The sequence below is a fragment of the Lissotriton vulgaris genome, chromosome 12, assembly GCF_964263255.1.
Source record: "Lissotriton vulgaris chromosome 12, aLisVul1.2, whole genome shotgun sequence".
Classification (NCBI taxonomy): domain Eukaryota; kingdom Metazoa; phylum Chordata; class Amphibia; order Caudata; family Salamandridae; genus Lissotriton; species Lissotriton vulgaris.
Window position 1 is genome coordinate 72,622,051 of NC_141700.1, and position 27,585 is coordinate 72,649,635.

At 42.5% G+C, this 27,585-nt stretch overlaps 1 protein-coding gene across 3 annotated transcripts in view; it reads left to right on the forward strand.

The window, feature by feature from the left end:
• The window catches only part of MOB3A (MOB kinase activator 3A), a 42,042-nt gene extending 14,779 nt beyond the window's left edge, over nucleotides 1-27,263 (forward strand). For all 3 annotated transcript variants that reach the window (XM_086947177.1, XM_086947175.1, XM_086947176.1), the window contains exons 2-4: nucleotides 2,902-3,462; nucleotides 17,377-17,579; nucleotides 24,445-27,263. In XM_086947177.1, the coding sequence (XP_086803303.1) occupies nucleotides 3,045-3,462; nucleotides 17,377-17,579; nucleotides 24,445-24,474 (651 nt within the window). In that variant the 5' untranslated portion in view covers nucleotides 2,902-3,044 and the 3' untranslated portion in view covers nucleotides 24,475-27,263. The remainder of the gene's footprint in view (nucleotides 1-2,901; nucleotides 3,463-17,376; nucleotides 17,580-24,444) is intronic.
• Nucleotides 27,264-27,585: the final 322 nt, after the last annotated feature.

Consider the following 27,585-nt stretch of genomic DNA (forward strand, 5'->3'; position numbering starts at 1 on the left):
TACACTCAAACAGCCATTAGTATTAGGCGAGAGATGAACTCTTCACTGGGAGGAGCCAACATGTGATTGACAGTTTCAAGCTGGTGGATCCAAAACCCACTCTATGTATAGGGTTAGTAATTTGACTTTGATGGATGTGATGTAGAAACCTACACCTAAAAAGGAACGACTGTTAGAAACGTCGAGACCAGACTTTTGTAGTTTTAGTTCTGCAATGCAGACCTTCTGCCTCATCCAACATCCTTACAGTGGGTGCATCGAGCTCCTGTGTACCATAGCCCTTGCTCTTCGTTTAACAGCTGTACAATATTAGTATGCATCTGTGGTGAGTGCAGCACATTGATATAGTGTGTGTACACCTAGTTTTCTTGTAGACCGGGATTTTGACGTTGCATTGGAACCATATTTTCTTTTCGCGATTATCTTGAGTTCTTCAAGCGTGCTTCATCGTTTGGCTTTTGCTGGGTAGGCTGTTGGGTAATCGGTAAGCTTCATGTTCCTGGCTTGCAGTCTGCACTCTACTGCGACATGAACCCCCTTCCATTCATAGCTCTTTGTGATATGGGGATTCTCAGTTCTCGCATTTTAATTAAATTGTGTATGCAATGAATTTAGACCAAAGTGACCCATACCTTTCGTGCGCTATGCAGGATAGCTTTGTGTGGTCACCGGCAAGACCTATTCACAGACAACGTAAAGAGGCTCCGCTTCTCAAGCCTCTGTTTAATCTACAATAGGTGTGGCCCAGGTAGGTTGATGCAAACTTAGCTCAGTTCATGACATCCAAATTACCCCTAGCAGGGTCAATGTAACGTTTTCTCAGCAGAACTAACATGCTTGTTTGAAAATGAGGAACTGATACCTCTGACAACCGGTGTTCATCTGGTTACACATTTCGTTACTCTTTCAGTACAGAAGTTGGGTACAGTGACTGTCAGCAGGTGGTTCTCCATGGACCTTGGCAAGCTAAAAACGGGATTATTTTAAATGCAAGAACACCAATGTAGCAGCGTTTGCTTTAAAAACGTCTCTGTTGTAGTCGGAAGAGTGTGCATTTCACTAGTAACTTCTATTTTCCTTGTTAACTTGATTGTAGGTTTTATCTGCTGGCTGACAAAGCTGTGGCGGCTGTATGGCTAGCTCTCAATGTGATTTGGTTATACTATTTGCACATCCTCTGCCCAGGACCTAGGTGTGTTTGTTTTCATGGACTTTGATTCCTAACAGTGAAGAAGCGTTTAGATCACATACCACCTGAGCCTTTACCACTGATACTGGGCGCGTGTTGTAGTTGATTCAGTTGTGTGCGCTTTTTACAGTGGACAGAAGTGTTTCTGGCTTTGATAGGACGCAGTACGAAAGTACAGTTTTTGGAGTTCATTTTGGCATGCTTTTAATCTACGCAAATGAGATGTGTGATCCACTTGTTCCTATATCTTGGGATCATGTGCATATGTTGTTTGGTGTCATTCTAACTGTTTGCAGTACTAACAATAGTGCAAAGACTACTCTTTTTATCCTTAAAATCTGTGCTTTCTTTGGTAGTATATTGGTGGTCCATATTGTGGAGTCAATAGGTGTAAAGCAAGTTAAATGTAAAAAAATATATAAGTAAAGCACTAGCTAGCGCTGACTGCATCATAGCGCTATGGTTTTTTTACACTTTCAGCCATGCTGCACAACAGCTGGGCTGCTGTACAACATGGATAAAAAAAAAAAAACAACAGCCTATAGAACTTGCGTATAGGCGCGACCTATTGGCTTTGCCATTGCTTGTTAAATTTGGAAGTCTTAGTCCTGTTACCCAGCCCATCTGACCCGAACACTGACGTGTACAGCCACATGCAGGTTTTCTCTTGAAGAGGAAATGATGACTGCTGCAGAGATGGTTGCTGGCACAGGATGTGGTCTAGCATACACGTCTGCAGCTTTTATCGTTAAAAAAGGTTCACATAAAGATGTAGAAGAAGAAGAAAGGGGGACTGAGGGTAAGAGTTTGACGCAAGTCTTGAACAGTTGATTTATTTTTTAGTTTTTTTTGGGGGGGAAGGGGGGGAAGGGGGGGGGGGGAGTGGGGGGGTCGGTTTAGCTTCTATCTACCTTCTCCACCGTCCTACTGAGACCCGTCACTCCAGCCTTAACAGCGTGCCCCCGTACATGGATCTTGAGAAACAAGACTGCATGTGCCAAAATGTTTTCCCTTTTTATAATTTTCTCTGATTTCCCCGGATGGGTGGGTGCTAGGGGTAATCTGGGTTAGCAGTGTATGCGTAGGCCAGTCAGAACTGTCTGGTTACAGGGTATTAATAGTCAAGTAAAATGAATCACTTACCAAATAACTTTAATATGCTTAAGACCATCTTGCTTTGGACAAAATCTAGACCGATCCTTTATTTCAATCAGCAGGAACCTTTTCATTAATGCAAAGTTAGTGCTCTGGAGGGAGGGAGGGAGGGCATGTTGAGTGCCATGAACCATGTTCTTTGGGATGTGATTGAGAATACAGTAGGTACTTAGCTGCATTGGCAGTGTAGACCCGCTACTGAGAGATTCCTCGAGTAAGCGGTTTATCCTAGGCCCTAGCCAGCTGCTTAATAAAACTGGAGCCTAAGCTCGCATATGAAAGGATTATGTAATGTCTGCTCTGAGATAGGATAGGATGCCCCCGGCTGTTTTTAGCTCTTATCCTCCTTTCCCTGGTTTCTGGTGGTGGTAGTAGGCTTACTGGGTCAAGCAAAATGTTCATGTTTGTTTTCCAAAGAAGCCCAAACTCTCGTGTCATTTGGGCATGCCAGACATTAAAATTAAAGATGCAGAGTGGTCCTACAACTGAGTTTTATGAAAGTAACTCCAGGTATTAAGTTGAATACTGACATTTTGTTTTTATTTTTATTTATGCAGGCATTCAGAAAGAAGTCACTGCCTCAATGACTACAAGGTTATCGCTGACCATAACACTGAGGTAATTTCGGCACCTCATTGGTGCTTGACGTGAACAAAACCTTGTGGGTGTCAAGGAAGTTTCAAATTCTTAAAATACAAACATGTCCAACCCTCTAAAGCAAGTATTTAACAAAGATCGCACTTTCCGGCCTAAGCGGAAGTTTGAGCCTGGTACGCAGCGCTTCGAGCTTCACAAGAAGGCACAGGCTTCCCTCAACGCGGGACTTGACTTGAAGCTGGCTGTCCAGCTACCACACGGCGAGGACCAGAATGACTGGGTGGCTGTGCATGTGGTGGACTTCTTTAACCGCATCAACCTGATCTACGGCACAGTGAGCGATAATTGCACAGAGCAGTCCTGTCCGGTCATGTCTGGTGGCCCCAAGTACGAATACCGGTGGCAGGATGATCACAAGTACCGGAAGCCCACAGCTCTCTCCGCCCCCAAGTATATGAACCTGCTGATGGACTGGATCGAGGTGCAGATTAACAACGAGGACATCTTCCCAACCAATGTTGGTGAGTTTTGGGGAAGTGGTCATGCAAATTTCAGGGAGAAAGTGTCTGGGATGTGGTGCTTAAGCAATCTCAAAGAATGCATTTGTGGTCGATGGTTCATCTGTTGCCATGGCGTGATCTTCGAAATCTCCGTTGCCTTGGTTATGTTGACTGACAGTTGGGGCACTTATGAGCTGTGATTTGGGCCTTAATGCTCAATCAAAAATGCACCCCATGAAGGCTTTATTTTGTATACTACTTGGCACGGTGATGTGGCGCAGTGTTGAAATGTGCTTTCCTTTGCTCCATAGAGTTGTCAAGTACTTCTGGAGAATAAAACTACTCGGCAGCCCGGTAATCAAACCATGATTTGGGGGCTGGTGGGCATGTTTTCTGATTTTGAGGACACTCTTTATTGCTAGTGTTATTTTTCTTGCATGAAAGTAGCAAATTTGAAGAGGCGTAGGAGTTAGGTGAGTTATTAATAATCTAGCACCGTATTTAGGTCTTGTTTCTTTGATCTGTATTTTAATACAGCGCATGTCCATGCAACCTAGAATTTTGACGGCTTCGTTCCATATCTGTATCAACATGCCATACCCTGCTCATCTCCAAAGCAGTGGCGGATGCTACTTAATGGGAGGTGGGGGATTATTAATATTTTTAACTCACTTGCCGGCCGGCCGCCACCACCTCTCGGTTGTCTTTGGCTTGCCAATCAACTGCAGGACTTCAGGGGCAAGATGCACACAGGTTCCCTTAGCCAATCACGATGCTGCCTTACAGTAGTGTTGTGATTGAGTGTGTGCAATACAGCTAGAGGAGAACTTGCAAAGTGTGCATGACGGCTGAACAGTCATACGCACTTAGTGTGCTCCCCACTCCTCCCACTAGCCCCAGCTCTTGCCAGCCCAGCCAGCACCTAGGCAGGAACGAGAACTAAAATGATAATAACATTGGTTATTGCCATTGTAGTTTTCCTTTTTTACACTGCTTGTAGAGCATTAGGAAGACTCTCCTCAACTTTAGTGGAGGAGTTGCCGTTGCTCCAAAGTTATCCTTGCCCGAGTTAGTTTGTGTCCACTTACAAATTACAAGTTCTTAAAAGTAACCATAAAGTTAGCTCAGGAAAACACTAGTGGGGAAATTTCCTATGAAAGTAAAGTTCAGCCTTTAAAAGCTGTGAAAAGTAACTTTGTGTCTTCTCTTCTTAGCTCATTTCCAGTCAGTCAGCAGGTAAAAATGAGTTTGGCTGTTAACACTCCAATGTATTTCTTTACTTGAGGGTAGAACAAAGTGTGAGATGACTCACTTGCACTTCGCGACATTCAGCCAGCTGTAGCATAAATGTAATCCGGCACAGGTAATTAGAATCTCCTTAAAAAAATACTTTGGACTAGCTGTAAATATTTTACATCTCAATAAATGGCTAACTTATTAGACAAATTGAAGTTATGGTTCAGTAAGTAATCCCTTACTATGTATTTTTTAAAGGTATAAGTAACCACTTTTTTCCGTTGTACTTTCCCTTCCCTGTGGCTGTTGTGGCATATATAGCTAACTGAAGAAATACATTGTATACGACAATGATTAACAGCTGAAAAGTATGCACTGCTCCTGTTCTGTATCACGTCCCTTTTACCGGCAGTTGCTCTTCAGCCTGTATTTTTCCATAGCTTATGTGAGTATGATCACAGAAGAGTGTGTTTTTTTTGTCACTATTTTGACAAGAATTTTGTCCTCCCAGTAAATCGATTTTGATTTTACTCATATTTACTGAGTGACCACTTTTTTCCACCAATTTGTGGCTACATTTCAGGGTTATTTGTTCTCTGTGGACACTGCAGGTGTCTAAGAGATAGCTTATAATATACAGCAAGTGAGTTTTAGGTCTCCACCCCCCTTTCAACCTGTGGCCTTTTTTGACCAGCTTCTTTCAGCTATTGGCTTTGAGACTTTGTCAATCACTTCTTGGCTCGGCCCAGAGGAGTAATAATCTCTCACGCAGTTTCTATTGGGTGTTTGATTGTATCCTTCCGATGCAATTCAAATACTTGCATTGAACTGTAGGAGGAACTACTTTACAACTGTACACCTGTCTGTCTGTTCTCGCTGGCTCCTTCCCATGTGTATCGCTTTAACGTGCTAACTCAATTTGCGTAACGACATTAAAGCCAGACCTATTGGCTTTTCCAGTGATTGTTCCTAGTGTTTCTGTCCCAGCACATTCATCTTGCCCAGACTATTTGAAGTGCTCTCCATGCAGCAGGAAAAAAAGATGTAAATAACCCACATTATTTGTATGTTGCCAGTCTGCTGTCCTCGAACTCTTAAAGATTGTGAAATATGCCTGAACATGTCCGAGACGAATCGAAAAGACTGAGCAAGGATTTTGCGTCGGAGGATACAGAAGGAACTGAGGAGCAAGGAGGCGCAGGCAGTGTGAGATAGGGAGGCCAGGATGGGTACTACCTCCATTGTGGCCTTTCCGTCAAGACCACATTAGGTTTCTTGTACATAAGCGGCACAAGAAATCTTGCAATTTGCACCACTCTGTCAACATCCAACAATCTCCACCGTCTGTTTATGCTCTAGATTTTGGAGTATCACACCCAGGCTGCCCTTGCACTCCTATTAAAAATATTATTCATTGCAATTTCTCAAAAGAAAAGGGTGAGAGGGTTTTGATCCTACTACATTTGGGATAAATCATATGTGCAAAATCGTGAGCAATCTTCATGAGTCGGCAGAGGCTAATGCTTCTCAATTTTGGTTCTGAGTTGCAAGTTCCAAAATATCTTTTAATTGTTACTTCATCTAGTTTACTTGCCACTGTCACTGGTTGGTAACCCATATTGATCTGATGTATATCTCTGTTCTAATTCCTGGAGTGAGTGTATTCATGTGGTCTTCCATATTTGACATGAAATAGTGTTCAGTTTAATCTGCCTTCTTGATTTCGTCCATGGTAACCAGTTCATGTGTTGATACTATTTACCCCTTGTATCTTATTTTTTTTTAATGAAAAAAAAATAATTTGTCAAAAACATATAACGCAGAGCTCTTAAGACGCAGAAACTTCTTCCGCATCAATATACATCAATTGTATTTGACTATTTTCAGGAGAAAATGAAGAGCAATACAAATAAAATATGAACTCTAAAACTGTAACAACCCTAACCCACTCCCCAGCACACTGTCGACCATTCAAGAGCAACACATCATGTCACTGACTGCAATTGTAACATATTAGTACCTACGAGGCAGCTATCCTGCCGAACATCCGTAGGAAAAGAGATACAAAGAACAAAGGAGAAAAAGAAAATAATAACAACAAGTGGGGAGGTCATTCTGGGTCTTGTTGCCTGTCCACCTGTGGCGGCTCGAGCTCTAGGCCACAATAGTCTGCCCAGCACTTCCAGATCTTAAAATGCTTTGTGGGGCACCCCGTGGCCACAAAGATTGGGGTCACTAGACCCATACTGAAATCAAGACCATTTTTCCAGGCAGAGACTGAGGGTGCCACCGCTGCCTTCCAAGCCCTAGCAATATCCCTTTTTATTAGGGTAAATCCCAGACACACGAGATGGCGCTTACAAATGTTGCCCCCGATCCCTTCCATAACATGCTGGAGGACCAGCTTCGGTGAGTTTTGAAGGTCCCACCCCAACACTTTGCAGGTCAGCACCCCACTCCAGAATCGCGCTAATGCAGAGCAGTGCCAGACCGTATGCAACAGGGTTCCCTACTCATGTTCGTATCGGAGACACACTGGGGAGGCCACCAAACCCTCCCTCCAAAGCCTAACCCCGGTATAGTCTACCCGGTGGAGGTACTTGAACTGGATGAGTCGTAGGCTCATTGTAATGGCTGCCCCTTGCGGAGAGGCCAAAGCTTTCGTCCAGTCTTCCTCCTCCATCTGACTAACGTCGCCCTCCCAAGTCTCCCTCTAGTGGTGTAGTGACAGGGAGCCGTGCGTGACTAGGGACTGATACATTTTAGAGATCTTGTAGTCGTGGAGGTCCTCCATAAATATCTTGGCCTCCACCGGACTGAACTCTGCCAGTGTCTCCAACCCCTCCAAAAAAGAAACCTACGGTCACAATCAGCAGAAAATTTCTGTGTGCCCAGATTCAAGCTCTCCAGGATGGGAGGGAGATCCTTTGCCCACCAGGGTCCATCCATCTGGAACGACTACCACCCCATATACGAAAGGAGGGGAGTTACTCCAGGTTCAGAAAAGAAATAAAAACCTGGTTGTTCGATCAATAATCTTGAACGACCTCAGCTGAACGCATTCCATCCTCTGTGCTGTGTTCTAGGCGCCGGGAAACCCTTTTTGGATAGCTGTTTGCACCCTACAAGTTTTAAGAATAAATAAATAAATAAAAACAAGCTAGGGGGAAATAGCATGTCGGAACTGTAGATACCTAAAAAAATGGGTTTTTGGCATTTGGAAGTATTTCTCGATATCCTGGAAGGATTTCAAAACCGGTCCCCGCATGACGTCGCCCAGGGTAGAGATCCCAATGTTATCCCAGTCGCGGAATCCTGACAAAGCCGCCAAGTGTGGTAGGCATCCATTATGCCAAAGAGGGGGTTCCCGGGTCGGTCTGTTCCACCAACCCATCCTCCGTAACGCCTGCCTCCAGATCTTGAAGACCGTCCTCGTGGCAGAAGGTAGGGAGCATCTCAACTGGGCAGAGTAGAGAATTGTATGTAAGGTGTGTTCTCCCATGCACCGACATTCGACGGCATATGCCGGGTCCGCCCTGTCCCCATATCACCATTTGTTCAGGACGAGCAAGTGCGAGGCCATACAGTAGGACAAAATATCAGGTTGCCAATCCCCCACAGTACGTAGACCGAAAACAAGCCCCTTGTATCTTATTGATGTTTTAATTGTGGCTCTTAAACTCTTGGATAATCTTTAAATGTGCACAAGCGGTGTACCCATAGTCTAATATTCCTGCTAATCTAGTATGATTTTTAATTTTTGGTGCCACCCACAAACTATCTCCGATTTTTATTTTCCTCATCCCACTTTTGGTTATGAAACTCATTCGTTTTTTTCTAAGCCTATCTTTTACTAACATGGCTCGCTTTGGTGCCAAAGCAAAGTCAGACAGTCTTTCCTATTAGCCCACTTGAAGCTAGGACCGCTGAGCTGGGGGCAACCTCCATATTCCCATTGTCTACAATGTGTAAGGCTCTTCTCAGTTTGAGCATTTTCCTCTGTGGGGTTTTTTTGTCAATGGAACCTCTGTGTCTGCATTTTCTGACTCCACAGATCTTTGTAAGTCAAGTGGAAATATATTGAACCAGAGGACTTCTAAGTTCTGATCTCCTTTTGAAGGAGCCCCAGGTGAAAGCGAGCAGTACAACACTTTTTTTTTCTTGCCAATCTTTCAAAGTTCGTTTCTCCCTCTTCTCTTTTTTTTTTTTTTTAATACATTTTTAAATATTTTTTTAATATACACCAAACACCCCCCACACACACACAGCACAGAAGAGAATCCTAAATATATAAATCTCTTTTCAGTTCATTAAAGTAATACATCCATATACTTGATTCTAAATTCATGAATTCAAATCTTTCTGCAGGAAAAAAATAGTTTACAAACTTCCAAAAAGACATAATACTCAATACAATAAATTCCCTCAATTAATACCGCTTAGCCATGTCCCACGGTCGAGCAAAAACAGGCAGAATTTTCAATCCTGACCATCAAGATTATCCTACCCAGTTATAGCATTTCCCAAAGCCCCTCCCCACTCCGCCTATTGCTCCTGTATTCATGTTGTAAGTGGGGCCCATATCAGCAAGCCTCTTTTCTTTGTCCTTTGGGGCTTCTGCTGAAATAAAGCCCTTTCAAGGTTATATATGGCCAGGAGCCGAGCCAGCCATTGCCTGCAAACAGGTAGTTTAGGATCAGGCCAAGGCGATACACAGGCGGAATTCTGCCGAGGCTGTACACAAGAAATTTCGCACACTTTTAGACACCCTTTCTTCTAGTATACCCAACAGAATCAGCTGAGTTGATAAGGCAATTTCCAATTTAAGTTTTATATTAAAAAAATGAGACATTTCATCAATAATTGCAGCAAGTACAAAAAGTTAGTCTCAAATATATAAATTTTAAGCCACTGCAACAGGTCACCTTAAATGTATGGTATGACACACTACTAAATCTGATGAGAAAAGAGTTTAAAAGTACTCACTCACTCTTTCTTTCTTGATGAACTCCAGAGAACCAAAAAAATATGGCGGAGACTGAGAACGGTGAATAGCAGTGTTAGACTTTTTGGTGAAGGGCCCAGTAGTGTGTAAGAAAGCAGACCATGTGTGGAGGAATCGTTTTGCATGATGATCATTGCTTAATGTGAGTAAAAGTTGGCGCAAAGTTCAAAGGAAAGTGGGCAATATTACTTATAAGCATAGCTTTATGGATGTGTCTCTAAATGTGTGAAAATCCTATTTTGCCAGGCCATGCTGAATGATGTGTTCCAGCCAGATGACTTTAGGTTGAAGCTGACGTAGCGCAGTTGATCTGATCCCTAACTTTGTAACTGCATGTTGATAGTCTTTAAGAGCTATCCATTACGGTGATCTTTTTCAGCAGAATCAAACGAGTGCTTTAAACAAAGTTTGGATGTGAGTTTCAAATATATTAAAACGGCCAATCTATATTACTAACCTTCTTCAGCACCATCTGGGCTCTATATTTCTGAATGTGTGTTCTTTTATCCAACCACTTCTTTATTTTCCTTTACCCAGCATTATCAAGTGAGTAAACATGAGTACATGAATCTGTGGCACCTGCTTCCTCTTTCCACTTCCTGTTTTTTTCTACTTAATGTTGCCTCAAGTAAGCTTGAAAATGTTGTTTTGTAAGAGTGCTTCCTTTCAGCAAGCCACTTGCTCAGGTAGTGGTGTACGGTGCTGTACAACACATTCTCCCCTACAGTTCTGTCTTGGTAGGGCTCTCTGCAGTAAGTTGCGTCCGTGGAGGAATATTTTACAATGCCAGAATACCTAGTTTTTAGGTCGAGCCTAGCAGCAGGTCGGCATGCTGTTTTAGAGTATGCACTGGAAGCCCTGCTCACACTCCGCCCATATTTGTCATTGTCCTTCTTAAATGCTGGCTTCTGATTCGTAAATAAGCTTGTTAGTCCCGCCTTGTCTGCATTTGTAACCGCCTATAAGACTGGACCTTTTACTTTGCTTATTATACAGTCTGCATTATAAGTGGGTGAGCTTTATTTTGTTTGTTGTGGCGGCTTCTTTTTTGTATTTGCATGATGTGCTGGCGCCCACTTTAGGGACACCGCGATTGGTTTCAATTTTTTTTAGCGTTAATAATGAACGCGGCGCCAGATTCATGGACACCTCGCTCTGCAATATATTAGTTATTACTTTTGCAAAACTTCGAACTATTGGTATTGCAAATGACAATGCCTTTTATCATTATAAAAGGCATTGCTATTTACAATGCCAATAGCTCAACTCGCAATTGCGAGACCTATTGCATTATAAATGCTTGTTTGTTTTTGATGAGAGGGAACGACATTTAATACACCCAAAATGAGCTCTCCGTGACACCAAATCACATCCAGGTTAATATTAAAATGCAATACTACAGTGTCTCTTTAGATTAATAGTTCTTTTTATTCATCAATCCTTCTTTTAGTTAATGTACAATACAAAATCCAAACCGCCTCAGAACCAGACAACATTTGTTTCAAGGTGACTGTCTTTGTCAAGGCTCATAATACTTGCTCCCCAAAGAGTTGTCACTACAATAAAATCTTCATCATTCAAAATCCAATCTCCTACCAGGTCGTAGCAATGTTATTTGATTTCTAATTTTCTTATTTATGTAATTATTCCAAATTTAAATATAATCTATTCCTTTAATCAAGTCTCTCCATCATAGTCTGTATCAGGAGATTGCGTGTATGGCTCTCAGGTTACAGGAACGGAATTTGATTAAAATCTTACTCTGACAGCGTGTGCCTCTTCGAGAATTGTTCTAGTACGAAGGTGGGAAATGATCAATGGTTGTTTCTACACTCTCATGGTAGTGAACTATGTGCACCAATCGCCCATCATTCTCAAAACTCCCACGGTGCCCATGTGGCCTTGCACACATGGATTGATTGGGTTGATAAGAAGACTTCTGGCACCACTCAATTGAGTTTTAAGTTGTTAGAAAAGCCTGAAGAGGCTACACAGCGGACATTTTCAGTTTTCTGCTGCCTGGTTTTAGGTTACTGCTGCCAACACACTGACCTGACTAGTGCAGTGCAGGAGCCTAAGGTACACTAGGGAGATACTCAAGGCTCTGGTATCTACTGCACGTTGGGAATGTCTAGTTTGGCCGCTAGAACATATCACTGCCTCTGTACCACCTTTTGGTTAGTAATCTGTTTCCATCGGTAACAATGCATCCTTTTTTGTTGGTTTGGAGACAGTCTCACTTGAGTAAATTTCAGCATCTGCCAACCTGGTACTAGACTGAATGTTCTCTCTTGGGACATTGATATTGTATTTTTGGAAAAATAGGTACGTACACTCCAAAACATTTAACAAAAAAGCGTAGAACAGTCTCTGTGGACCCTGATGTTGATCCTCCTCGTCATTCTTGGTTAAGCATGAGGTGGACTGTCATCCATTGAGTTCCAGTTTTCTTGGGCATCCCCGATTCTCTAGAGCTGTGGGTGACAAACATTTTTCCCAAATGGTCAATACAATGTTTTTGCAATAAATCTTCTGGGAATAGTCTTGCTAAGAATCCTTACCCTCCACCTTTTTGTATTTTTCATTATTATTTCATTAAAAGCGATTATTTGGACCACTCGGACGAATCTTCTCCTTTGCTGCAAGGTCCCTGGACCTGCCTTGAAAATTCTTAGGACTCTGCTGGAGTGGCCTAAATCCTTGGTGTACAATTGATGGGGGAGCTCCAGGCATTTTTAGTACATTGTGGATTTACATATGATAGGTGTGTTTTTGAGAATACTCTTTTGTAAACAATTTGACTAAGTTTCACATTTATGTTTCCTCCTCAATATCAATGATGCAAGTGTGAGTCATACTACTTCAGGCACTATGGTCAGCTGCTCAGTTTCTACAGCCACAAGTGCCAATTCCACTTCTATGTGCCACGAAACTAATACCCCATTCTGTAGGGCTCTCGTTTCAATGACTTCATCTCAATCCTCCATCACCGCATTACCAGTTGTGACGAAAGGTGATGGGGCTGACCAGTCTGACTCCAGCCAGAGCCATTCTGTTAGTAGGGCTATCTTCTCAACATACCTTTATAGGTTCTCCATATATTGTTACTGTATTCTACAGTCATAAAATTAAATAAAGCAGATTAAGTTATAAAAATAATCATTCTACGCTTGCTTGTGTGGTGCAGACTAGCCTGATTGAAAATCGGTGCACCGCAGTTGAGTAGAGGGAGCAATTTAAGAGTTACCTTAGATGTGCTGACTTGTTGTATATTCGAATACACGAAGAGTCCTACCTCTAACCATTGTGCTTTTATCATTAACTGAACTTAAAACTCACTTCCAAAATATATTAAAGAATTCTCAAACCGCATACAAACTGCTACTGAAGGAGGATATCTGCTTCTCTTGTGATCTTGGCATTAGAACAGCAATTGCATGACTGTCTTCAATGAAAAAATGCTTCTTTCTGGTTTGGGGGAAAAACATTGTCACATGACACCTGAAATCCTCAACCAAGACGACCTTGCTCTTTCAGAAAATTAGTCCCTTATTTCCAAGGCTAGGAAATGTTATCCATGAGATCTCCATACACAACCAAGTAGTAGTTGTATGAGCTTTATTCGATTAAAATATCATAAAAGCAATTACAGGTTAAAACCAACCAAGTTGTTTTTACTTAGTATGCACTAAGTGAGAGATTGTCCAAAACGCAATTCACGGTATTAGCCATCTCTTTGAATTTGTCCCACCTGGCTCTTTCTAGTAACCAGGTTGATGCCTTTTGGCATTCCATGCTAATAGTTCTCTTGTCTTACTTTTGCTTAGGCATTTTTATGTGCATCCCTACTCCACCCATTGTGGAGAAACTCAGTTTAAAATTTGGACAAGAATCCAGAGCACACTTAGTGTATCAAATCAAATTTCAATCTTCAAATGATCAAATGGTCGAAGCAATGGGATAGATCAAACACGCATAAGTTTTCAAAAAGGTTTTGTTGTTCAACAGTGTTCTTTCCTCAGAATCACTGTGCTTATCACTCTAGCCTACACGTGTTTCATCACAGCATGTGGCTGTGAATCTTCAGGGCTGATCTGAATGATCAAGGCGCGTTATCGGGAGACCGGTGATAATTCCGTCCCGGTCCTAATCGGGATGTTTGTACTTGCAGGAGAACGGTACCGAAAGTAATCGGTTGCCGTTCCGTCAGAATGGGGGTGGTGTGTAAAAGTTCACACAGCGTCGGTGCTTTCAGGCTGTTTGCCCGTGGGTTGAGCCGAGTGCAGCTCCTGTTTCCGAGTGCGGAAACAGGACCGGGACGGAATTATCACCGGTCTCCCGATAACGCGCCTTGATCATTCAGATCAGCCCTGAAGATTCACATTCGTTGTAAATGCATGAATGGTAAAATCATGTTTTTTTTTAATGTTTGGATAAGGTAAGTATGGGTATAGGGGTATATGTTTTGGGGTGTTTGGGCATTTTAAGGGTTCAGATATAGTTTTGGGTTATGGGATACAGGAATAGTTTTAGGGATAGGTATGGGTTTTGGGGTACAGGGGTATTTTTAGGGTTCAGGGCTAGGTTTGGGTTTTGGGGAATAGGGGTATTTTTAGGGTTCAGGGGTAGGTTTGGGTTTAGGGGTACAGGGCTATTTTTAGAGTTCAGGGCTAGGTTTGGGTTTTGGGGTACAAAGGTATTTATAGGGTTCAGGGCTAGGTTTGGGTTTTGGGGTACAGGGGTATTTTTAGGGTTTAGGGGTAGGTTTGGGTTTTGGGGTACAGGGTATATTTATAGGGTTAAGATGGGTTTATGTTTAAGGGTGTTGGGGTATTTTAAGGAGTTAGGGTGGGTTATGATTATGGGGTGCAGAGGTATTTAAAGGGAGCAGGGTGGGATTAGCACACGATATGAGACATGGCATGAAGGGCGGAACGTACCACACGCCCCCAACATTTGTCACGCCCCCAGCATACGCCCACAGCACAAAGCAGACACGCCCACAAGGGACTACTTTGCTGGCACGGTTGTTTTACCTTTTAAATGCGTCTGCATAGCCTATATCCTTCTGCTGCAACTGCCCTTTCCAACGCTGTATTGGGTGTTGATTGGTGCCTTGGTGATTGGTTCCTGAGATTACCCGCCTCAAAAGTTTGGGCTCTCTTTATTATATTAGTATGGATACTTGCTGTTCTGTTTCTTCATAGAAACCTGGATGAACTCCAGTTCAGCCCCAGACAGCGCAACCGCCATTCCTGACGGATACAAAATCATCCACAAGGACTGCGTCAACCTGACTGGGAGGAACAACATAGAAGGTAGCCATCGAGGAACGCATCAACGACAACGCACATCGACAACGCGCACAACAGCAAAGAACTCTTCGCCATAGTCCAAGAATTTTCCAAATCCAGCACAGAGAAAGCAGGCATCCTTCCATCCCACCCCTCTGACAACCTCGCCACCTTCTTCCACCTCAAGATCTACAACAGCTTTGCACCCCAAGACCCACCCTCAACCACCGCACCCAATGGATCCAGCTCTATCGCTCCCAAACTGTGCCGCACTAACAACTGCTCCATCAAGTCCGCACCTTTGCCTGAAGACTGGAAGCATGCAGAGGTCAACCCCCTGCTGAAGAAACTTTCTGCCGACCCGACAGACCTCAAGAACTACAGACCCATCTCTGCTCTCCTTCCTAGCCAAAGTAATCCAGCAAGCCATCAACGCTCAACTCCCCAAGTTCACTGAAACAAACATCCTGGACCTCTCCTAATCGGGCTTCTGAAGCAACCGCAATTCTGAGACCGCTTTTCTCGTCACTACAGATGATATCCGCACCCTCCTCGACCAAGGCGAGACTGCAGCCCTCATCCTCCAGGACCTCTACCCTCTGCGCAAGACTCCATGATGCTTGGATCCGCAACAAAGCCCTCAAATAGATCTGCTCCTTCCTCAAAGGCTTTACCCAGAGTCTGGCTTCTACAGTTCAAATCAGAACCCACAGAGATCCGCTGTGGAGTGCCTCAGGGATACTTCTTGGGCCCCACCCTCTTCAACATCTACATGGTCCCGCTTGCAGCCATTGTCAGAAGCCACGGACTCCACCTAATCTCCTACACCAACGACACCCAGCTGATTGTCTCCCTCACAGACTAACCCATATCCGCCAAGAGCAACTTCCACAACAGGATGAAGGCAGTCGCCACCTGGAAGAAGGACAGTTTCAAGCTTAACTCGGACAAGACCGAAGTCCTCATCCTGGGCTCCTCCCCATCTGCCTGTGACGACTCTTAGTTGCCTGCAGCGCTGGGAATCCCCACGGACCACGCATCCTTGGGATTCGCTCTGCATCATCCTGGACTCCTCGATCTCCATGAACCGCCAAATCAACGCTGTCGCGTCCCCCTTCCACACGCTCCGCCTCCTTGGTAAGATCTTAAAGTGGATCCCCACTGAGTCCAGGAAAACAGTGACCCATGCGCTCATCAGTAGCAAACTAGAATACAGCAGCGTACTCTACGCCGGCACCACCAAGAAACTCCAAAAGAAACTGCAGACCATCCAGACCGCCTCTGCCAGACTCTTCCTGAACATCCCACACCGCAACCACATCACCGGCCACCTGAGAGACCTTCACTGGCTCTTGTCAACAAGAGAATCGCCTTAAAGCTTCTCATGAACGCCTACAAAGGCCTCCACAACACCGGACCTGCATACCTCAACCACTGTCTCTGCTACACCCTCACCAGAAATCTCTTCCCCCGCCTAACTGGCCCTGGCCACCGTCCCACGGATCCGCAATACCATGACTGGAGGAAGATCCTTCTATCTCCTTGTGAAGACCTGCAACAGTCGGAACCACAGGTAATCCCCATCGCATTCAGGAAGGACCTTAAGACCTGGCTCTGCAACTGGGAAAAAAACACACACCGTGAGACCCTCAAGTGTCTTGCTTTATAAGTTCACAAACCAGTTACCACCCCTATCTCATTTTAACTGTGTGTTTGGCCCTGAACAGTGTTCTGCTTCCTTTTGACTAGGGTTATTCTAAATAAATATCACATACCTGTATACTTTTGAAGGGATAAAGCACTTAATGGTGTGTATCCAATAGTGGCAACCCTCCTTTTTAACCCTTGTCCTGTGATATCTGATACCATCTGAGGAAAGTGCCTTTTATGGGCACCTGTCTGGGGAAAGTACGTTTCACACGAATTTTTGTCCCGGAATCTCGTTGTCACAGACTGTTTTTAGATGTTCTCCAACCTTTGTTTTCAAGACTGGTCTGTTATTCTCTTCAATACATTTTGGCGTGGTGTGCTTTCCAAAAAAGTGTTTGACGTTTACTAAGGGAACTATTCACAGTTTGGATGTTGAGAAACTTCCAGGTTGGAATTCGACCACATTAGATGCTACTTTAAACATACCCCCAACTTGAAATACATTAGAGGTTCTCTATACGTTTCCAGGATGGGTTATTATGCATAGCAGTATGGCCGTATCGTAGCAAAACAAAAGTATGATAGCAGTTGAGTAATACGAAGAAGCTGCTACTTTGTGTATCTGAAATACCTAGACCAGTATGTTGCTGTTTTTCCTTGTTTTCTTATTTTCCCAAAGCAGCTGTGCCTTTCCTCTTTTGAGACTTTCCTGGGCATTTTCACTGACTTGTTTCTGTTTCACACTACTAGGTACTCCATTTCCCAAAAACTTCATGCAAGTGGTAAAGAAGATTCTGTCCAGGCTGTTCCGCGTCTTCGTCCATGTCTACATACACCACTTCGATAGAATCATTCAGATGGGGGCTGAAGCGCATGTGAACACTTGCTACAAGCACTTCTACTATTTTGTCATCGAGTTTAACCTTATGGATACCAAAGAGTTAGAACCACTGGTGAGTGAATGAAGATGGATAAGGATTGTTTCACTTTAATCAAAGGTAAACCCAGCCATTATGGTACTTGATTGCCATTCTAGGTGAGTGCAAATATATAAAATGGAGGTCCAGAAGGTCACAGCTGAAAGAAGGACTTCTTATAGGGTTACATGAAGATTCGGTCTCATTTTGGTACACCGATGTGGCAGTCCCATGCTTTCATTGATCTAACCAGTATATCCTTGGATCGGTGGGCTTTCTGAAATTCGTGTGCAGTGGTTTGTAGAAGGAATAACTGACACTTCCAGCACACATGGTTCAAAATCCTGAGTCATCTGGTGACCTTATTTATAAACTGTATAGACCTGGGCTAAGCCAGTTTTCTTCCAGTATTTGGTTAAATATACCACAGTACTGGCCTTGCGGGGAGATATCAACCAGTAGTTGATAACCGTGATCGTTTAGCAGTCCCCCTATTTTCCTCATACAGATCCAAAGGTTTTGACCTCTCTAATCAGCCAAGGAATCTTATTTTCGTGTTATTGTAAGAAAAGTTGTACATGCATGCATTTTCCAAGTGGTAAACCCATTTTCTATCCTGAATGTGGTCTTTGACGGCTGTTAAAAATGGGACTCGCCACAGCTGCGCCATTACCCAGGTCTACCTTCTCACATGAAGCCCACCAGTTCAGCCATTTCATCACTTAACATTTGTGCTGATCACTTTCTAGTTTTCTTCTGTATTCAGAAATTGTCGTATTGTCCAGAGTTGTAATTTGAGTATTCTTTTTATACCAAATACGCTGATGACATCCAGCTTCTGTTTCCTTTTCAAACTCTCTCACCAGCAATTCTATCATCATTTGCTAACGGGATGAGAACAGTAGCACAATGGATGGCAAAAAATGTTCTTCAATGCAATGTGTCCAAAACCGAGGTCATGCTGTTTGGAGGGGCGACTCTTCTTTGGTCCCCAGAATGGTGGCCCCTGGAGCTAGGCCCTGTCCCTAACCCTAAACCAATAGCGAAAAACCTTGGTGTCAAGCTAGACCAGGCGCTCCTGCTCAAAGAGCACACCACACAAGTGGCGGGTGCCTGCCTCCATGTGGTGGGGCTTCTGAGACGTGTCTTTCCATTTCTGCCAGACTACCACAGAAAAACTCTTATCCAAACTCTTATAATAAGCAGAATGGACTACTGCAACGGACTATACTTATCGGCGAATGAAGAACAGCTAGATAAACTTCAGGTTGTCCAAAATACAGCAGCTAGACTGGCCCTCAATGCCCCCCCCCCCAGAACGCCTTCCCGCCCTTTACTTCGCCAACTTCACTGGTTACCTGTAAAGCAGCGCATCAAATTTAAAATCTGTAACATGATACACAGATGCTTGTTTGGTACTAGCCCCAAATATCTCAAAGAAAAATTTGTACCATACACCCCTGGACGTACACTACGTTCTAGCAACCATCTACTGCTACAGGTCCCAAAGATAAGAAGAGCCAGACAGGGAGGCCGAGCCCTGTCTTATAAAGGACCCATCCTCTGGAACTCCCTACCCACCGAACGGAAACAGATCAGGAATCCAGAACCATTTAGGAAAAAACTGAAAACCTACCTCTTTACCTTGCCATAAATTCTATTCATTCTCCCCTTCAGCTTCAATTCATACAGCAATCCGCCCAAAAATGCAAGCAACAGCGCAGAGATATCCCTTCGGGAATTGACTCAGGCGCTTTACAAGCAAATAAATAAAATAAATAAAGGCCGAGAATGGATTCCGGAATTTAGGGCATGGGAACGGTTTCCCCCACTTCCTCAGACTAATGCTCCTTCCCATTTCCCTGACAGTCCAAAGGGTCACAGGTTCAGAAACAGTCTTCCAATAAATATAAACTTTCCTTAACTCATCTCATGTTGTCCTTCCTAATAATCAGTAGTAGTAAATACCCTCAAGACATCACATCTGATGCCACATTGAAGGCTAGAAATAAAGCTTGCTCGCCAAGGTGCCCTCTGTGCTGAGGCACGGGAGCCAAGATGGAGCAGTATGTGCCAGTCTCCCAACGTGTACGTTAACATCCAGAGTCTTCAGAGGTTGGATGCCACTGCAGTAAACCATCTGAAACATAAGACACGTGATGGTGTAGTGGACCTTGTAGACTCGAAGTGACTGTATGTATCCTTCACAAAAACAGTACTCTCTAGGGCACGTTGTTGGTTAAGAGTCGATAATGGGTTACGCGGAACTGCCTGAAAGAAGCCCAATAGACTTGTAGGAGCCTCGCGTGGGTCCACTGATTAGTAAACTAGAACTTGAAATTAATCCTAAAAGCTGGGAGTGACCGACTTTGGGGGAACAGGCACTGGATATCAGTCTACTATTCTTCAAAGCCTCCTTGTAGATGGAGCTGCTTGTAATCTTTACCAGATTCAGAAGTAGTCTTCTGCTAGGCTAAGCTTTGGGAAATATTACATGTTTGTGCATTACATTCGTTAGTAAGGCACATCTAGTAAATGAAGATTTTTACATTAAGGAGTCTTCAAAAAGTAAGATTCTGCTTTTTAAAGTTTTTGTTGCATTTACTTCGAAGATCTACAAAATGCTGGTCCTCAAAAGAGCTCTTTTAGTTGTTTACATTACTTTTTTCGCCCAGAAAGGTAAAATTCAACAAGGTGAAGAAGAATTTTCCGATCTGCTCCCCCCCTTTGCAAATTTACCTCACTGTTTGAAGACTTTCTTTTCCATTTCCTTTAACCTTTGAGCACTGTCTCCTGAAAAACGTCATGACGTGACGAGGATTACCAGATGTTTTTGCAGCATGCGCTTGTACCAGGAGAATGCGGTATTCACAAACTTCTGAGAAGAAAACCGTTTTAGGTTTTTACCATAGGCAGTTGCTGTGGTACTTGCGGAGCATATGCGTAGACCATCTCATTACGTGTTTTGTTATTTTTTTTTTTGGGGCCCCATTCTAAGATTGTTCTAAATGTTGTGTATTTTTGTAGCGAGATTTATTTCAGTTCTGTACCTCAGTTGCTGGTTCTGGTCTTGAAGCTTAAGCTCATTCAATTAGCCTATGTGTAAAATTTCTGTCCAGGTGGAAAAGTAAATCTTCCGAAATCTTTTCTGGTGGAACATCTTGAGGAACAAAGATGTTTACTGGGGGGAAGAGTTTCTTTATGTAAAATGTGAGATTCTGCTGCACATCAAATCTACTTACCTACAACAGTAAAACCCCATGGTGGGTAGGTATCTAGGGCATATTTATATGACACACTTTCTGCCACTTCTTTTAGTAAATTGTTACTGCTCATAGAAGTAGCTAAGCAGCACCTATAGAATATATTACCTTTTCGCAAAAAGGATCTGTTAAAGGTCAATGAATGTAAAATAAACCCATACCATGCACTTTCTAAAGTGTCTTATTTCCCATAACGGAGGAGGGGACTAAGATAATCCCTCTATCTACAGAATAAGGGCTCTTGGCACACAATTGTGGATATTTTTTTATTTGACTTTTCATCTTGCTTGATGAGCTCTGGTCAGGTTGTGCTTAATAAGGCTTTATAAGTGTAAACCATCTTAAACATACATGGTGATGTATTAGCTCCCTGACACTTATACTGGGAGTCAGACTGAATCTGTAGCTTTCAAAGAGAGCGATTGCTCTCTCTGGACCATTAACATTCTATTGGAATACATTTTGTAAGTTCAATTTGTATATCTTTATTCAAATGCATCCATAAAAGTGCACAATCCAATAAAAATATACAATAAAAATACGATGGTTACAAAGGAAAACAAATTCCCTACAAAAGGTCATATTTCAGTTCCATAAATACACATACATACAATAAAATCAAGTAGGGAGAGATGATACATTACTCAAAGTACATCGAGCTACAGGACCGCACAGCGTCCTTCAAAAAGGAGCCTACACAGTAACATTTCTCAGCTCGGTCAATTGTGGCAAAACAAATAAAAGCTGGGCTAAATTGCCTAAAATTCCAAAACTTCATAAAGGAGATTAAACATTGTTTATAATACGTCCAATTAAACTTCCAAAAAAGGGTCAAATGGAGCATAGTTTGCCCAGCTTTACCATCACATACACAAAGACTAGTGCCAAGAGTTTTCTGATAGCCCAGCGGAAAACACAGTAAAATACTTGTCTGTTCTTTCGTTTTAGGGCAGATACAGCTAACGTTCCCAACTCCCCCTGCACTAAGTAGATGGTTAGTCAATGGGCTGCCTGAGTTCAAGCTCCAGTATACTGCAACAGTGGCTGAAGCTTTTCCACATTAAGTCTGAGAGATTGGGCTTGATTAGGTAGTTCTTAGCAGTGCTAATGCTGCTGCAAGAGCCAGGCTCGGAGAATGTGTAAGGCAGCCCGATCTCCTGGAAAGTTTTCTTCAGGTATGCTATCCATGGGGTTGACCATCGTTGAGGATATCTTTTGTTAAAGCTGCCTCCTCAGCTCTCCAGATGGATAGGCACAACATTGGGGGGCGTACTCTAATGCGAGTACCCAGATGGGTCAAACCCAGCTCCTCATGGCAAATAAAATGTAAAGATGATAAAGGGACAGAGAAGGCTTTTCTACAAAAGTGATTTCCCTCCTCTTGGCGATGCCCCATATGCTGCAATTGGGATACATTGAGTCACATAGATCTGCAGTAGCAAGATGAAAAGCCCGGCCCTTTGTTGTTGGGGTAGACTTAAGAGGGAGCCTACTGCCCTAGATAGCTTCACCCCGCACTGTGCAATAATGGATGCCAATCAGCCAGATAACAAAAAGTGTTAGTGTTTTGCAAACAATTAGTGCCAACAGAGAGTAGAAAGCTGGATGCGCCTAGGATGGCAAGTCATAATGTATGATTTAGGCAAATTAGTTTGCAGGCCCAGAGCAGCCATAAATTGGACAAATGAATGCACCAGTAGACACAGTGCTTATGGTTTGAGCCATCAGCACTGCGTCATCTGCATATAACCGTGTAGGAAGCTGGTTTTCCCATGTTGTTCAGTGTCTTCGATATCCTGGACCAGCCCTTGAACTAAACTTTGAGCCTTTGACCCTTCTCTGTCCATGGCTGTTGATCATAAGAGCAATGGAAGTCTTTCCCATTATTTCTGGGTTTCCTAATCCGCCCAAAAATGTAGACATGTATAAGGTAGAAGGTAAGCGCCTGTATTTTGTTTTCCATGAAGTACCTAGCCACCTCCTTTTTATTTTTTTATTTTTTCTGAGAATTCAATAAGATCATTTGAATTTTTCTCTCCACTGAATTCCATACTTGGTGAGATGAGAGTTGTTTCCTGATCAAATTACCAGTATGAGTGAGCTCTGCATATGTTGGTCTTGCCGTTAAGAAAGGTGTGAAGTCCCTGAGAACTTGCAGGTGGGAGGTGTGGATCATGAATGGTGAAAGCTTGTATTACATTGGAGTTTTCAGTAAGTCTTCAACTTTTCTTTAATTACCAAATAACTTTCCTCATAAGTGATTGAAATGGCAGGTCCATCAGCAGGTGGTGCAGGAGTGTTTATTGTTAATGCGGATGCATGATTGAAATGGCAGGTCCATCAGTGGGTGGTGCAGGAGTGTTTATTGTAAATGTAGATGCATGATTGAAAGTATGCACCTTGTGATGTTTTCTTTGTAGTACTTACACAGGTGGTGTGATTGTGCATGGGATGAGCCATCGTTTCAAAATGGCCTTGCTTGATGAACAAGCAAGAGTAGCTCACACTGCTCATGAACACGACCTGATTGGGTTAGCCCTCCTGTTACTCTGGGTTGAAATTCTGGGAACACCAGAGGCTGACCTAACCAGAACCTTCCTTTCAGACTGCTTGCTACTTGATAGGGCAGGCCAAATACCTTGGCTCTCTTATGTGAGGGAATCTTTTGAGAAACTAGGCCTACAGGAACTATCTGAAAATCCTCTCCTAATCGGGTCCAAGAAGGTTACCTGGAACATTGCATGAACATACGTCTAGAAAAGGCCCAGGCTAAAGAAACAATAGTTAAATATGCCCATTTGTCAACAACACGTAGCATAGAGCCTTATTTCGGAAGGATTATCAATCCTACACACCATTGTTGGCTCACACTCCTTTGGCTGTGCACACTGCACATTAAATTTCCTTTCCCTAGACCAGGGGCCTGGAAACTGGAACTGTCACCATGTGGGTGTGACAATACTTCATCGCAATGCACTAGTCCCTTTATCCTCTTTTGCATCCTGTGCGGGATATCTCAAAGACTGGTTAATATTTCTGCCCTCCCTGGGTTCACCAGAAATTTGTTAGGAGTTATTACATTTTTTGAAATCAGCTTTTTATATAACGAAAAGATATGAATCTCAATAAATAGAAATTAACGGTTGATGTTACCATAGTTTCGGTTTTAACTTTTGTGCAATAATTATATCTTAAAACTGTACTGTGAGTAAATCAACTTACATTGTTCCATGGACATTAATGTTAAATTTTACTGTAATGTTTATTGTAATTTATGTGCTCTTTTAGCTCTGACCGAATAAAGATGTTTGATTTGATTTTGAGATCAATCTTTATAAAATGTAATATTTTACAACCTACCTGTATAGCAGCTTTCCCTTTTTTCTGAAGATTTTTTTGTGAATCCTCGTATTCTCCAGTGAAGTGCAAAGAAAGCACATGCTCTAATGTACAGATGAACACTAACTAGCCTTGTTCTTCTGGAGCCAAACAGAGCAGAACTTGTAAGTGCAAAGTAAATGGTTTTTAAAGTAACATTTAAAGAATACAACATCTTTGTAGTGGCCGATAGGGGTGGTTATTGACAGTTTTGCATGTGCATGTTAATTAATCAATTTATCTTGTTTTATTGTTGACAGAAGGAAATGACTAAAAGGATGTGCCATTAAGAAGGAGGACTTCTTCCCCCTTACCTCCCGTTGCCTGAAGAACCTGTCGATCACTGCTGAATCCCATCTCTTCGAACAGAGATGCCACTAGGAGACCAGAGACTCTTGTTTTTCTTTTTTATTAAATGTATAGAAATATATTTTTGTATTAAAAGATCTTCTTGCGACAGCTGACCCTTTGCAAACTGTGATACTGCCAGAATTGGCAGTGCTGTAGGATACTTTTTGCCTCGAACAGTACTGTCGCCTCCTAGATTTTTAAGTGATATTTTCGAATAATGTTGGGTACTAGATGACAACTGTATTATCATTTCTAGACCTTGTTGAATACCTTGCATCTGAAAAGTTAGATGCAAAGCACAAACTGTAACCACGGGTTTTAGTATCACTAGCACCTTCATAGTTGTATTCTCTAATATAGAGCACCTGTTATTTGTATAACCCTAGGCTTTGCCCCTTATGGCTCCACTTGAAAAGACGCTCAAACTCCCCACTCTCCGCACACCTAGTTTTTTCTGTCCGCAGCTATAACTTATACTGCTAGTTTCTAGCTCAGGGTTCTCCAATGTCGGTCCTGGATTGCTAGATTTTTAAGAGAACTACATTTATCTAAATGTGGATATGCTAGAAATCTGTGATGGTTCTGGCCCTCAGGACTGACATTGGAGAACCCGGTTTTAGCTCAAAAGCAGAATCTCCACTCATTTGGTGCAGCAATTTTGTTTGTGCTCTTATGACATTGTAAAGCTTGAAGTTCCAATCCAGTGACACTTCTTACTCTCTTGTTAGTCTGAAGGCAAGGGGCTGTCTTTCTGAGATTTTACAGAGTTGTAAGGTGTTGGGTTCTCAGTCATTTGGTCTTACGTTTTGCTGAATGAATCTTGAATTTTGTTTTGAGTGAGAAAACTCTGTTAACGATCTGGGCTAGTGGCAGAAAGTGATTCTAAAGAGGCAGTTTATGATGAATGCATTCTTTGTTTCAGCATTGTATAAGTACCAGCTGTACATTTACAAGGGTCACAACTCCTCAATTTGTACATGATGGTATTTGCCACTGCCGTCTGAACCATACCGCTTTGTGGTAGGCAGAATCAGGCCTGAAAGCAATACATTTGCGACTTGGTTAAAGATCTTAAACAAAACATCGCTACTTCCCTAGTCGGGCTCATGCTTGTGAGTGTATCATTCAGCTGCATTGTCGAAAGGGACATAATCACTGCATACATGTTTTTTTAACTCTTGAAGAGGACAGTTGAAAGCTTTTAATTACAGATTGTAACTCCACTGTGCAAGGACTTCATAGATTTTTTTCATGTAGCCGTTGCGGGGTATTGAGGCCTGGTTACGGGACGTCCTCGTGCGTGTGCTCAAGCTGCTGTAGTCACGTGCAGATGGAGGTGCTATTTACATTTCAAACAGTTCATCTGCCTCCTTTAGTCTGGGATTGGTGATGTAACCGACCACACCTGGATGATCCTTTCGTGTTGGGGAAAAGATAATGCCCGTAATGCGGTTGACATCAAAGACACAGCCGCTTTCAAAACAAAACCTACATTGTTTGCTTTGCACTGGGAGTAGTCTGAGTAATGCAAATTATCATAATTTTGGCCTTTTGAGGAGGTGAGCTGGTGTATTTATGTAACTAAGAAAACAGTTCTGTGTTGGAGCAGTTGATTTTAAGGCAACAGTGCTCCATCCATTTAAACATCCTTGCAAAAATGAAGAATACTCTTTCGTAGTTTTAGTGAGCTGCATGTGCAAGACATGGGTCCTACTGTCGCGAACATTGAAGTTTAAACACAAGTTTTCCCCCGGATCACCCAAATTGTTTAAACCTGTTTTGATTAGAAAAAAAAATGTTGTAACCTAACTGGGAATGCGCTAGGGACCCCAGTAACTAGTCTGTAGATAGCCAAAAGTTCATGATGATTTGCTTGGGGCAGTTGGTGAGGTAATAATGGAGCAGTGGATCACAGAGTGGCAGGGTAATTGCATATCTCTTGGGCCATGATAGACGCACCTTTTTAAAAATCGATTAGAAAATTGAGCAATGGCTCAGGCACTTGTAGGATTTTATTCCTTTGCAGTGGAAGTCAGTTCAAAATCTAAATGGTAGAGTTGTGCTGTTGACACTTGATTACTTACCCCTCTTCATAAATGTGCAGGGTATCCACAAGGAAACCTTAGGGAAGCATTTGGGTACTAGAACCAATTTTCTGATTGGTTATTCATCTATAGAAAACAATTGCCGATCAAGGTGTGATCCTCCATTACTTTTTTTTTTTTGCTTATTGATATTTTTGAATCCTGTCTTCCATAATAACCTAGCCTTCAGCATTTAAAGGTTATCTACCTGTAACAGTAGTTGTCTACTTTGCACACCATGGTTCTCTGGCTCTCCCAACCTCATGGGGTGCCATTCAGTCTTCTTCTAGCTCCTAAATGGCAGTCTGAAATCTTTTTTAGTGGCATAGAGCGTTTTGAAAGTTGCTTTAAAGTCATAAGAGAACTTACAAAATGATTATGCACGGTGTAAAATGTATTTTAGTCTTTTGAGGTCTTCAGTGTGATAAATGGAGGGCAAAATGCTTTTGAGCATATACTGGAGATCTTACTCGTAATTAATTGACATTTTCTTGTGTGTAATCTTGTGCCTTGAATGAAAAAAATCTTCATTTATTATTTACTGTTTTTCTATATTTCTTAGTGCAAATGGAACAAGGGTTGTGTGTGGGGGTCAATCTGAGGGGCATTTATTCTTTTCTTGTAATAAATATAGCTGTTTTATTAGTTCCTTTATACCTTTTGAACATTTTTAAATTCTAAATACATTCATGTCAGATGCAACCCGTGTACCAATTGGTGCACTAAAGCTGGCACTCAGATATTCAAGATAAGACGACTATATCCTTTTTCTTTCTTTTGCTTGTTCTCATTGCATTTGGAACAGCGGCATCAAATGTGTAGCAAGTGGTGTTGCAAGTATTTTATTTTTTAGTCTTGCATAGCCGCAGAAACTGATTGGAGCAACACATACCAGCACCAGTTGATTTGATTATGGTGTGAGATGAAGACTGTATATAGCCGGGGATTGCAAATAGACTGGACAGA